The following is a 14,447-nucleotide window of genomic DNA, read 5'->3' as shown; positions in this document are numbered from 1 at the left end:
GCCTTTGCAGATACCTCCCTCTGATGCCTAAGTAGCCAACAGCTACATCCCCTCTATCGTTCAAACATCCAACTTACTTTCAACCACTGAACAGTGCCAGTAGACAGCAAATATCATTATAACCCAAAATACCAATCTGTTCTCTTAATAAATAAAAAGTCTGCTTACAAACAATAGCTCTTCAAGCTTTAATAATTGAATTGTTCACATCATCTGCAATAATACTGATCAATATTCCACAAGGACTTGGCAGTTGAGAGGGAGATAATGCACCTGTATAAAATGAAACCTTGCACACACATACGTATCATACAAATATGTATACACTCTCCTAGCATGATGCAAAGTATTTTGTAAGAACTATCAAGCTTTATGAAATATATATGCACACAGACTGTACAGTTATGCCATATACCTCCTTCATAAAAAAACCCAAATTTTACCTGTAATTACAAAAGGAAAGAGAAAAAGCCAAGAATGTATGTTTCTGAAGAAATAAATACACCATTTAAATTCTTCCACTGTAACTTTGCAATAAACTCTACATGACTCTTCAGAGAGAGTGTCCTTTCCAACAAAATTCTGTAGCCACTGGCTAGTACTCCTGGGTTTCTGAGTAACTCTCACCATGTTTGCTCTGCACATACTGCTACATTTTCAGTTCCGCCCATAAGCCCTTTACTTCTATTGACAGTCTAGAGATCCAATACATGTTTCCAGTACTGCAATGACCACATCTTGCAGCCATAGCTCTGCTGCAAGAAATGATTGTTCAGCACTCCACATACTTGTTTCATGTGACACCTCTTGTCAGAAGACAGACACATATGCCTCAAATGGACATCCTTCCTACTTACGGTCTATTTTCCTAAGAATTGCCCTGAAGGCACCTGTAGATTATCTACTCTTATTGAACAGTAGTAGTACTGCTGGTAGTTTTTACCAATGGGATACCGGGTATTTTTTTAAGGAATTCAGCTGTGAAAATCACTGGAGAGGGAAACTGCTCCAACTTGACAGGCAGATCCCAAAACAACATTACACAGCACAATTGAGTTTTTCCTCAGCTATAATTAAGGCTTGACAATTTTTGCTGTTTACAATGACATTATGACTCTCAGATGACTTTAAATGTTTAAAATATTAATAGCAGCTTCATTTGGTAAGCCTAAGATGTAATGCTTGAGGAATTTCACCAGTTTTTTAATAAAGTGGCAATAGCTCAACCCTCATTCTAACAGTCTGCCCTCCAAATCACCTCCAGTCACTGTATCATCTTTGAATTATTAAATAAACATTCTGATGTTAACTTTTATCCCCTCCCCAATATAAAACATAAATTAGCATCTAAATATCATATCTAGAAATGGAAAAAACATCAAAATCCTACCACCTAAACCCTCTAAACCAGGGTAAGGAATATCAGCTGCAAGCCAATTAAGACAGGCTTAAAGGAAAACAGAGGCAGATGAGTAGGATGGGCTAAATTAGGCTTGTAAGGTGTCTGAAGAGAAGAGGTTAAGAAAAACTGAAAACTAAAGGAGACAGATGGATTTGAGAGAACACTGGGTGGGGAGGAATAAAGAGCTAACCGGATGCTACAGACAGTTAAGACATCAAAGATAGATCTGGAAGACTGAGGTAAGACCAATAGTCACATTACTACAGTCTGGAACTCCTCCCCACACACTGATTCAGAAAAAGTAAAAGGCCACTTGACTGTCTGTTACTTGGGACTTTGATGTGCTATCTGTGAGCTGGAATTGCACATTTTTTTGCACTGGACTTCTCAGTTTATAACCCAGAGCTATTTTTCAAGCTTACGACATCTATCTGTATTGTTACTATTATTACAAACTTTTTAAACAATCAACATTTTTTCTTCTTCAAAACTAAAATTTTGGAGGCTTAACAAAGACAGGGGTTATTCGGATTCCTGGAACATCCTTTCTAAACCTCTCCAGTATGGTCTGAAATCTAAATACTGCGTGTACTACAAATGAAATTAAAACCAACTACAAAAGTAAAATACATTTAACTTTCATTTAACCATAACAGAGCTGCAAAAGTGCAAAACAGTGTTTGTCAATCTCCCTTTTATAAGTTCAAATGCTTTTTAAACAGTATAAAAATATCTTGTATAAACAAAGAGAACATGCAAGAATGTATTTCTACAACATACTCTCTACACAAAGAAAATGACCTCAATATAAACACTAAAAGTTATAGGTTTGCCTCTGTAATTATCTGATGTTTCATTTATTAGCTGCAACATTATCTAAGAACTTAGATCTGTAAATCACATACAGAAAGGAAATATTCTACCTCAAGGTTTTTCATATAAAATAAATGTATTTCTCTCACCCTTAACAGAAAGGTTTTCAATCACTGCAAAAATGACAATATCAGCACCTTTTGGCCACCTTCCCATCTAAATGCAACCACCAAAGCCAAATAAAATGCATACAAAGCAATCTTAAAATTCTGCTGATATGATTCTATCAAAGGCTCAACTTGGAGAGGTAAGATACCTCATGAAGTTTAGGAAGAACTGTATTTATTGAGAGAAAGCACTTTAGCAGTGGTTAATGACAGTACAGCATCCTTACATAGAGCGATTACTATCACAAGTAAACCAAATAAATCCTGCTTTGTCTTCACTGAACAACACAAGACAATCACCTAGTGCACGCAACTGAAATAAAGCTTACTAGTTTGCAATTGTCAATGGCAAACACTACAACTTATATTCTAGAAATAAAATGGGATAAAGAATTGATTGAAGAAAAAAGGAATAGAGATCTGACTAGTCTGAGAACACCCAAGCATAACAAAAACATACGAGTATATTTGTTAGAAAGAAATAATATTTTGGCCAATGGGAGAAAGGCAAAAGCAGATAAGAGGCGAGTTGTTAGGAAGAACACAGATAGTTCATGGTAAAATAATCAAAACAAGCGACAAGAGGTTATAATAATAAAAATAGGAGAATAAGGTCTTTAAGAACAAGCTGATCTCAATGAAATGAGAGTGACTGACTGCAGATCTGTATAAAGACGATCCTTGGATTAAAGGCTCAGCAATAGTAAAGGGTGGTGTTATCAACTGCAGCAAGGACACCGGAGAAGGGAAATGAAGAGTTCAGGGTTTGACCCTGTTAAGGTTAACACTCTTAGCTCAACATTTTTACAGACTGATGGAAGGCAGGACCAAAATGGTCTAAGTACTATGGCACTGTAGCACAAGTTAGAGAAGAGGCTTTCAGTTACTTTCATTTGCAAAACAAACAAATAAAAAAATAGTAAGAGTAATCCAAGCCTCTACTGAAAATAAAAAACTACTAACAACAAGCTTATTCTTCTTGACTTTTTCTTACTTTCCTTTGTTGAACCGCTAAAATTCTCACCCCCTCCCCCCGAGTACATAAACCACAGTTCAAAAATCATTACCTTAGACAATTATGTTTGGGAACATGAGTCAAGGATTCTGTGCACCTCTCCTGGCTTTGCAAGGAATTAAGTTGCCTTAAGAAAGTCCCAGACAGAAAAAATTTCTTCCCAGCTTTAAAATAGACACATATTGCACTTTGCATCCAAAAGGGAACTGAAAAAAATAATTTTAACTCAATATAATAATTTTTAAAACTTTTTAAATCTAAACAACAGCTGAACCACAGTATTTTCTATTAAAGAGCTAAATGCATTCAATAATTTTCTAAGTTCAAACAAGTTAAAATCACGTAATGGGACTTAGGGTAAAACCAAAACAAGGAAAAGAGCAGGCAGGCATATAAAGCTCAATCATGCAATTTTTGGTATCATAAATGCAAGAAAACAATCCAAAAAACTTCTGCCTAATCTTTTATGTAACAAAGAAGACGCAAGAATATAGATATGAGATAGTCTCCATGTGCATATAAAGCCACATGTAACAAAGCCTATTTGTAAATCCTAATCTGGTCTTCCTTGCACCTGATTCAAACAAGAGGGCCAGCTGCCTCTAGTAAGCACCAAGAGCATTGAATTCACCACAAAGCATAGCAGCCACAACAACTTTCACTAAGACATCTCAGAAAGAGGCTGTGACACCAATTCTAACACACCTGTCCAGCAGCTTAAAGTATTTGCCATGAAAATAGTACAGGAAGGTAATGAATCTTGGTCTGAGGAGACCTAAACCTAGATTTCTACTTTATAGAAAGTCAGCTCATTAATTTTAGAAAGGGTCTTCTCTCCACCTTCTCTTGAACTCAAGCATCTATATGGGTAGAAGTCCTAGGCTGGGGCAGGGGGGAAGAATGGCACTAATCTAAGCACAGAGCATCAAAGTTATCTAGGGACACAGAAGCTGCATTATGGCTTCTCTTTTCTAAGCTGCACAACAGGTACAGATCTAGAGTCAATAAATTAATAACAAAAGAAATCAGAAAAGGAAAACTCGACAGTTTTCTTAGCCTAAAGTATTTACAGTTATACCACATGCAAAGAAAGAAGCATCTTTCAGTTATGACAACAGTACGAATTGTGTGATTAAGTCCATCAACACATTCACCTGTCTACAGCAATGTAGTGAGCCACATGATATCTAGTATGAAATATGTGATACTAAGAAAAGAACTGAAGCGTATTATACATAAACATGCATAAATCATATACGTTAATGGAGCCACTTATAGCACAGTTAGCCCATCCTCCTGTTGTGACAATTTCTAGTATGGTCCTATGGAATGGAGGAATGGTAGGCATTAGACGCCCGTAAAAGATTACTTAGCAAAAGGATACTTAAAATATAAAAGCTTTATTAAAATGAAACATTACTATGCCAACCAGCACCTCAGTCTGAAGCACTGCTTATGGCAAGTTGGTAGGAAAAAGGCAGAAATACAATCAAGTATTTGAGAGATGATGCAAGGGATCGAGTGCCTAAAGTTAACACAGGAAATGGAACACAGTTTGCAGAAAGTGCTTCAGTATGAAAGACTACATTACTGATATGTCATAGGTGTTCTTTATAAAGACAAATACTCTATTGTTGTAAATATTGTTGTAAAGTTGCAAATTTGGTAAAACATATTTGGAGTCATATGCCAAGAAAAGAATTTACTAAATAAGTATCTTGAAAATATTATGAAAAAAAGAAAAAAAGATGGTTAACATACTAGAAGCTCAAATTCAGTGTCAAGGTTTTAGGAAGCAGAAAATCCATTTATGACATCCATTACAGCTAGCAGTGGGGGATGGTTAACTTCTTAAAGTGCTCCAGCAACATTTGACTACAGTGTAACTTTAACTGCCTGTATTTGCCACCTAACAGACCATCACCAAGCCAGGGCAGTTAGTGTAACTGAAACTGAAATGTTAACTGGCATTTCCTCTGTTAAAAATAATAAGTGGGGGTTTTTTTGTTTTTTGGTTTTTGTTTGTTTGTTTGTTTTTTAAAGAAAAGAGAGACTCTGGAACACGTACACAGATCGTCTCAAATCAGGAGGTGGAAGAATCTCCCAGGATCATGTAGCTTAGAAAGTCTGAAGAATACTGAGAATAGAATATCAGACTTCACATTAAAACTGCGAACAGAACTCATATACCTGAAAAAAAATTTAGGTAAACTTCAATTTCAATTAAGCCAAATAACTCCGGCTATTCCTTGAATTGCCAGCAGTGGCCCATCTTGAAATAAATTAGAAAAATCAGTCACAGGTTAAAATATTAAGGAAACAGTAAATCACAACTGTTCTAACTCTAATATGAGAGTTCCCCTCCCTCTGTCCCACTTAGAAGTTGTGTGGTCTTTTTTTTTTTAATGTTTGCATATGAAAATTCCAAGTTCTTGTGAATTTCAGCAGAATAGTCAGGCAACATGTATTTGTTTAAAGTGAAAAAGAGGAAATTTCATTATCTACAGAGAAAACAAAATTCGTGTAAAGTGAGCTCACACAGAGATAATTTAATGCTAACACTTGAGCCAGATGTGTTGCCACAGCCAAAAACTTTGACATTGTACAGATACTAATGCCTACAATCACAGTCACAAAAATATCCCCGTCTGTAATCCCAAACCTGTCATTTATAAAGGACAATCCATCTAAAAGTTTAAGACACATTAAATGCAGTACTTCAGAGCATGCTGAGCCAGCAAGATCCTTAAAGGTGGCAATGATATCAAAAGATTGACAAACATTAAGAATTAATCTAGCAACAAAGGAAAATGACATAAGTGCATACCTATGCTTGAAAAGTATCTACACAAATGCCAAAGCTGAAACTCAAGAGCCAGTAATGGGAGTAGAGAAAGATGCGACAATCCAGCACCATCATTATTTATTGTGCTAGAAAGACAGTTCCAGAGGCAATTACCACATGAACACTAAAAAAGGTTTAACCAACAGTAATCAAGATATTATAGCGAAAAGGGCAGGGTACCAATACAAATTATTCAGTAACAAACTGACATGTTCTACACCCAATCGTTTTCCTTCTCCACAAGTAAACATTCAGAACGTCACTAATTAACAGTTTGAACACAGTAGCTGCTGGTACTTGACCTACAACCACACTCTTAGCTAAAAAGACCAGTTTGACAGCTCTTTTGGAGCTTCTGTTCAATTCCAGCCATAGCTTACAGTTGAACTTCTGACTGAAAGGCACTGATTTTTTCCCAAACTGCACCCTATCCTTCTAAATAAGAAACAGAAGAATGCATGACTACACAATGCATGATGATAAAAGGCACTTTTATCATCATTAGACTTCTAATGAGATTTCCATCTCTGTATTTGTGAAAAGGAGATTCATTTCCAGCAACCCACAGAACCTGAATACTCTCCTCATGGATTCTATGTTTTGTAATTCCTCAAATTACATATATCCTAAGCCTCTCAAAGCAATTTCATGATGAGAATTCAGTTTGTCCTTTTAAACACATTTAGAAATTTTAGCGTATTTGCCAGTGTTTTCCTTCCTGAATTTTCTTAACACCTTGATTTATAAAAATTTTGCAATAAGGCAGTTTACTTGCTTCTTTTCAGCTTTCATGATAATTGTGTTCGCCATGCTAACACTGCATGAATACAAACCCTGCTGGACTTGGACTAAGTGTCTACTACAGTGTCTTAAATTAACCACTTCGAAAAAACTGATAACTAACTAAAATGCATGGGTTTACTTGTTATTTAATCCCTATTAACCCACAGCACAATAAACAATTAAAACACTATTATATTCCAATTAAAAAGCCTGCAGAGGACAGCAACTCATCACCTTTTCTGAAGCATGGGTTAGCTTAATGCAAGACTCAACAGCACATCAGTTGTCCAATAAAATATAGTTTTAAGTTTACATATGGACTATGCTTCAACTTTTTGTAAAACAATGTTTAGAAAACATTGGAATTTGAAAAAAACAGCAGTGAACCTTATTTTAGAAAAATAAAAAGAGAGATGATGCAATACACTTCGTAAGAAACATCAATATCTCTTTATTTTATTAGTGTTCACATATAATCTTCAGTTTTTCAAACAAAAAGCTTCCAAACTTTCTGGAATTATAATTTCATTTAAAAAAAATCCAAATCTCAAACCAAAAACAGCTAACACCTTTGTAAAGGCTTTAGATCTTAAGAAATTAAGGCTTTCTGGTATAACAACAACCAAATTTTGCATATCTACATATACTAAACATGGTTTCTACAAATTTTTTATTAACTTGGCAGTGCAAAAGTACTTCAGTAGCCCTTCTCCAATAAAATTCTGAAAAAATAAACATTAAAAACATTCCAGGGCCAAATCAGCATTGCACTTTTTAGCAAAGGGAAGATTTAGGGTCAACTCTGAAATGCATAAACATTAAATTAGTGATCAGTTTGCTCCAAAGGATGCATAATTTACCACTAAGAGTGCAGATGAGCTGGCCTACCTCCAAAAATTTCTTTTATCTTCAAGTACAAAGAATCTAGCTGCTTCTTCGTCAGCCAAAATGGCTGGAAAAAACAAGTAGAAGGTCAACAGCAGAAATCCTACATTCCAGGCATCACTGGAATTTTCCCTGATCTCAAGGCAAGCCAACTTCGGATTTGTTTTTTCCCAGCATACAGATAGAAGCTTTTCTTCTGTGAAGAACTTATTTAAAAGAGGCAACTCTAATAAAGAAGAGATGGGCAAAACAGGTAACCCAGTAAAATCATTTGTATTTTTAAATTACTATTTTTAAAATAATTGATAGCATGTTTCCAGTGAAGCCCATATGAAGAATAAATCAAGAATGTGAAGACCACAGCAGGATGACATTACCTCTAATAATGAGCATAAGAAATATCAGAATTTTGGCAGAGAGAGAGAGAGAGAGAGAGAGAGAGAGAGAGAGAGAGAGAGAGAGAGAGAGAGAGAGAGAGAGAGAGAGAGAGAGAGAGAGAGAGAGAGAGAGAGAGAGAGAGAGAGAGAGAGAGAGAGAGAGAGAGAGAGAGAGAGAGAGAGAGAGAGAGAGAGAGAGAGAGAGAGAGAGAGAGATGCCCTCTCAAAGTAATGAGAAGCTTCAACATTAAAAATACATGCTTTTCTGTCTTTGGTTAGCTTCAATAAATACTGCTGTACCTCTGACATCTAATATTACTACAGAAACCAAGGCACAATCCCCACAAGTAATTTAAAGTGCATGGAACCAAAGAAGAACCTATTTAGAAATAATTCTGCATAATAACTTTTACAGTTGTTGAGCTGGTTTTCTTCAGGGGAAAAAAAAAAATCATCATCATCTTCTTGGTTAAGTCCATTTGATAAGCTGTTTAAACAGATGGGAAAACACTCAGACACAAGTATGAAATTTTTATGATTTTAGAATATCCTGTCATTGTAAAAATCAAAAATTCAATTTAGTCAAAATTATGTAATTAAAATTTTCATTACCATACAGGCCACAAAGCCATGACAAATTTATGCATGTATCCATATGGAGATATATATATATATATATATATGGATATATAGATAGATAGATAGATAGATATAGATATATGGATATATATATTAAAAAAACTCTCAAAGAACACACTAAGCCTAACTGATGATTCTGTAGTACATACAGTTGGAAGAAGAGAAAAGGGACCAACAGTTTAGGAAAAATCCTGAGATGCACAAGAGAGAATAGCAGCAAATCAGTTGGATAGCAGTGTTTGCTAGAATTGTGTTTAAAGTTATACAGCAGAAATACTATTCACCTGAAGCCATTAAAATACAAAAATCATAAGTACTCTTAAACTATCTTACTTTGCAAATACAAAGTTTCAGGTGAAAACAGCTAACAGTTAACGTTACTTTCAGTAACACAAAGCACAATTCCAGTTTCATCCACTCAACACCAAGCATAGGAGAAAAACAGTACTCCAATAACATGAAGTTTTACTTGCCCTCTAAACAGTCTCATACTTCCCACTAGTGTTTTACAGACTTTTACAGCTACACTAGCTATTATGCAACTACTAGTCATTTTCATTTATTTCAGTAGCCATAAAACAAGAGATTACAAATTAAGTATACTCAAATTAGATCTTTCAAACCAATCTTGACTTGACATGTAAGTTTTCCATGGTTAATAGTACTATATTCTTGAAGTTCTCATCTGACCAAAGATGGTTATATATTACAAGATAAGATACTGTTTTCTGCTTTTCTTTCATAAACGTATTAAGCTGGCACTAGCGACAAAAGAAGCAGCTTCTCTCATCCTGCTTGTCTGTACATAACTTCCTGGGCAACTCTTCCCCTCATGCTCTCACAAGCACTGGTAAAAATGCAAGGTGAGCCAGATGGGGGAATTAATCTGGATTAAAACAAACCATTTTTGATGAGTTAATTTTAACCCAGAGCAGGTCTTTAATCTGGTACAGCAAGAGGCTATATACATAATTACATCAGCATGGCAGGGGAAACAAGCATAGAAAGGGAACTGTTTCTTTTGGAGACAAAAGTGTTCATGACACCATGGCCTGTACCACATAAGGAATGCAAAGCACTGTTAGTTCTGCTTCAAAGCCAATGACTGCATCCCATTCAACACGTGATATTCATTACTTTCAAACAAACACCCTGCAAATGTGAAGTTAATCTTACATGTAGCCCTAAATAATCTCTACAGTGTTTCATTCTCCTTGTCTATGCATAAGTATTTTGATACTGCTTTCTAGTTCTTCATAAAAATAAAGGTCAGGTTTGTAATAAAGTGCTCACTGAAGCATCTGTCACACCACTGTAAGGGTGGAATGTTACTTAGTGCACTTGAAGCAAAAATTCTGTGTCAACATACCACAAGCAGGTTACACTATCACTCTTCACGAGTTTTCTCTGAACACATGAGAAATTTTTTAGTTAGTTTTTAAGCTACTTCAAGGCATTTTTCTCATCACAAACACCGTTAACGAGAGCTTTAGAGGCTTCAATTTTCCAAATGGATAAAAATCAAATCAAGACATGTTATAACAATATCAGATAGATTAATTCAAGATTAAGACAGTATAGGTTATCTACTGTGACAACTAGATGCAGTCACAAATTATCTTAAAGTATCTCTAAAGAGAAAGTACGTTTGGAATTTTTACTGGCATTTTTGACCACTTCTGTTTAAGACTGTCAGGTAGCTGAAATCTCTAAAACCTTAGTGGATTGTTTTGACACAGGTATGGAAAAAGAGTGGAGATCATAAGCAGTACTTTGGCTGTGATGAGTATGATACAATAGATACGGAGGTCAGGATCAAGAGATACTGGACAACTAGTTGATTATTAAATATTACTCCTCTTAAAAGTTCTATAGTCCAGACTGGCTGTATTCACCAATATAAACTAGTTGTCCCTCACTCACTGTAATCTGTTTTCCCTCTGTAGAGGATTCTGACTTCTTTGATCTGCTCTAAGAGGACACAATGTAGCCAAGACATGATCAAATCTAGCCTTCAAAAATACAGATATATAGTAATTTTGAATTTCATGGTTTCTTTTAATTGACATTCTCGTAATAGTGTTTCAGTAAGAAAGAGATACAAGAAGAATGCAATCTGTGCTGCCTTGGAGTTAAAAGTAAATGTTTTAAGAATGTCAACTAAAAGAAACATCAAGATTCACACACACTCAAAGCTACTATTTTCTAAAACAGTAAGTATAAAAGACATAAGTTAAATTATCCTGAAAACCAAAAGGCACTGAGCACACAACAAATTCAAAACTAAAACTTAAAAAAAGATACAGACAAGTAAAGTTTAGGTAAATGTCCAAACACCTTGGAACAACCACATCGTTGATTAAAGCTTAAGTTTCCTTTCATTTAGTGTTTGCATTACCAGGATTAAATGATATAGGACTCAAAGTAGGAAAAGAGCATGTAAAAGAAAAAGCATGAGCAGTGAGCTAAGGATTAATGAGAGTACAGAAACTCTTACAGGTACCGAATCAAAGAAATTAGTTTCCCTATCACATACTCTGAACAGGATCAGGTAATTGCAAAGATGCCAAATGTCAGTGTTTTAAGAGTCCACATTTCTTGCCCTTGCGAAAAGCAAAATGGGAAAGTTACTTTCTTCTTCTGGTTTCTTGCATTTTACTCCCGCATGCACCCTTTTTGTGGAGGAAATAACCCGTTCAAGTCACACTGGAGAGAAAAAAAAAAGAAAAAGCAAAAAAGAAAAAAAACCCAAAACCCTACAGACACCTAGTGCTTTACAACCATTTGCAAACTTCAAACAAGGATGACTTAATAGTCCTACTGCGACTACGCCACCCACATCACAGCTTAATACCAGTAAAGGATGCAAATACAGGAACGTGCTCTTTTCGTGTCATCCACACCCTCAGCAGCCTCCGGAGCAAAACAATAGGGCGCACTGGAGCACCTCACACGGGAGAGACGGGCCCACGGGGGCTCGAGGTAGCACCACCCTTGCCCCCCACACACAAAGCCGCCGCCGCGACAGGGCTCCTGCTGCGAGCCCCTCACCCCGCCCTCAGCGCCGCCTTTCACCCCGTCACGCAGCGTCCGCCAAGCCCGCGGCCCCGCGGCCCCCTCCCGCGCCGACCACCCGGGCCCGGGAGCGCCGCCCCGGGCGGGGCGCTGCCCGCGCCGAGGGGTAACGGCCGCCGCCTCGGGCCGCCCGGGCAGGGGGAGGGGCGGCTCGCGCCGGGCGCCACCGCCCCGCCCGCCAGCACGTGCCGCGAGCCCTTTATCGCCTCCGCCCGCCGCGCCGCCGCCGTCGCCCTGCGGCAGCCTCCTCCCCTCCGGCGGCACCGCGGCTGCCGGACGGCGAGGCAAAAGCCTCCCGCTACGGCCTCCTCGCCGGGGCGGCGCTGGGAGAGCCAGCGTGTCACGGCCGGTGCGCGGCCAGGCTTGGGGGAGGGCAGCGAGGCGCCGCTGGTGGAAAGCGCCCGCAGGGGCGGGTGGGGGCAGGTCCTGCTCAGGCCTGGGGATGAAGGAGCGTGAAGACTGGCAGCTGCCTGTGAGGTGCCTAGGTGCATCATCTGCCTGGGGTGCTGGGAAGGGGAGGGGGACACCCTTCTGCCCTGCCCACCCGTGGAATAGGCTACCAGCAGCTAGGACACGGTCTCCCTCCAGACAGAGGGCAGCCCGCGGTGCAGGCTGGAGGATAGCTAGGCTGCCTACACAGTGGCAGGGGAAGAGATCGCCACGAGGAATAAGGCGAGACAGCCAGAGGCTGACATAAGGCAAAACAGCAAGACCGCTTACTTGGATGACCCACTAGCAGGACATGCAGCGGCTGTGCAAAGGAGGCAGCAAAACGTCTCAATGGAAAACACAAGATTTAGACTTGGCATGCCAGACCCTGACACAAGTGAGACTCAAGGCCTGTCCAAAGGGCTAGCTGTTTATCCAGATTTCAACATGGAAACTATGAGGAAATGAATTATCACCCTAGGTGGCCGCAAAAGGATGGGAGGAGCGGAGTTTACACGGTTATCCTTCGTGAAAAGGGCGTGATCTAGCCCCAAGTCTCCACGGTGGGGGAGGGGAAGCAAGCACAGGTAACTGCCTCGCTGGCCTCGGGGGGGTGGCAGCGCCATCTGCACAGCGCCGCCAGCCAAACTAGTGGCAGGGCCTCGGTGGCAGAGAGAGGATGGTCCTCGGGCAGCAGCGGGGTTACATCACCACCCCCTTCCCCCCTCCAGGCCACGTTATCCCCACCAGGGGCCACATGGCGCGGACAGCGGGGGCAAGGGCGGTGCGTGACGGCGGGACAGGGAAGGGCAGCGGACGGGAGGGGCAGCGGGACGGAAGCGCCTCTCAGTCCGCGGTGGGAGCGGCCGCGGCAGCATCTGCCTCGCCCGGGAGGGAGATGGGCGCACGTTACCTTCCCGGGTGACTCCCCAGCTCCCTGTCGCTCAGCGCCGCCGTGTAAATCTTCCGGTATCTGTCGGCCAGGGCCTTCCCCGAAAGCAGCAGCTGGTAGCGGCCCCGGCAGCCCAGCGACGGCGGCGCCAGGGCTCCGGGCAGGGCTCCAAGCCCGCCGGCACAGCCCTCTTCGGGCCCCATGGGCCCCGCCGCACCGGAGCCGCTGGAAAAGAAGAAGAAGCCGCCCTCGGCCCCGGTGCAGGCGGCGACGGCGGCTCCCGCAGAGGCAGCGGCAGCGGCGCCTGCAGCGCTCATCCCCCTCCCCGCCCGCCCCCTGGTGGCTGCGCTGCCTCCCGGCGAGACAACGGACGCAGGCGGCTCCCGCTGCCTTCACCGCCGGGGCCCAGCCATGGAGAGGCCGCAAAAGCCGCCGCCACCGCCCTCGAGGCTGCGCATCCACCCGGGCCGGGGGCGCGGGAACACCCCTCCTCCGCCCTCAGCGGCGGCTCGGGGCCCCGGCTGCCCGCCCGCCCGCCCGCCCTGGCCGCAGAGCCGGCCGCGGTTCCCTCCCGCCGGCGGGCGCGCCGAGCACCGGGCCGGACCGCGCGTCTGCGGGCTGGGGGGGCGGGGGTACAGGGGGGGAGGGCGGCCCAGCCGCTCGCTTCCTCCTCCCGCTGCAGGGGGCGGAGGCCAGCGGCTGCCGCTTCCCCTTCGGAGTTTCTGCTCAGCGCCGCCGCCCTCTCTGCACAGCCAGCGCCGCCGCCGCCGCGGCCCCGCCTCCCGCCGTGTGCCAGGCGGGGCGGCGGGCGCATGCGCCGCGCGGCCCCGCCTCCCGCGCGGCCCCCGGGAAATCTGGGACCGGCCGGGCGCTGGCACCTGCTGCGCCGGCCGGGCGGCCGCGAGCGCGCGCCCTCTCCAGCTTCCCCCCCGCGCGGCGGCCGTTAGCCCGCCTGCCGTTAGTGCGGGGGAGGGGGTGGCGCCTGCCCCCCGGTCGCGGCAGCCCCCTGGGGTTAGGGAGCCCCTGTGCTTCTCTTGAGGCTGTGGTGCCCCACGTTACTAGAGAAGAAGCCCACGGTTACCTCAGCTCGGGGGTCATTTCACAGCCTGGAGGGCCTAGCACCTC

At 42.1% G+C, this 14,447-nt stretch overlaps 1 protein-coding gene across 15 annotated transcripts in view; it reads right to left on the bottom strand.

Annotated features, from left to right (window-relative positions):
* Nucleotides 1-14,111, bottom strand: part of MYCBP2 (MYC binding protein 2) — a 214,485-nt gene extending 200,374 nt beyond the window's left edge. For 13 of the 15 annotated variants that reach the window (XM_064504730.1, XM_064504731.1, XM_026120853.2 and 10 more), the window contains exon 1: nucleotides 13,344-14,110. In XM_064504730.1, coding sequence (XP_064360800.1) covers nucleotides 13,344-13,639 — 296 coding nt within the window. In that variant the 5' untranslated portion in view covers nucleotides 13,640-14,110. Of the gene's footprint in view, nucleotides 1-3,449; nucleotides 3,599-13,343 lie in introns of those variants that run through there. The other 2 variants (XR_010387199.1, XM_064504736.1) reach the window with 2 other exon arrangements.
* Nucleotides 14,112-14,447: the final 336 nt, after the last annotated feature.

The sequence above is a fragment of the Dromaius novaehollandiae genome, chromosome 1, assembly GCF_036370855.1.
Source record: "Dromaius novaehollandiae isolate bDroNov1 chromosome 1, bDroNov1.hap1, whole genome shotgun sequence".
Classification (NCBI taxonomy): Eukaryota; Metazoa; Chordata; class Aves; order Casuariiformes; family Dromaiidae; genus Dromaius; species Dromaius novaehollandiae.
The sequence above is the reverse complement of the archived record's forward strand: the minus strand, read 5'-3'. Positions and strand labels throughout refer to the sequence as shown.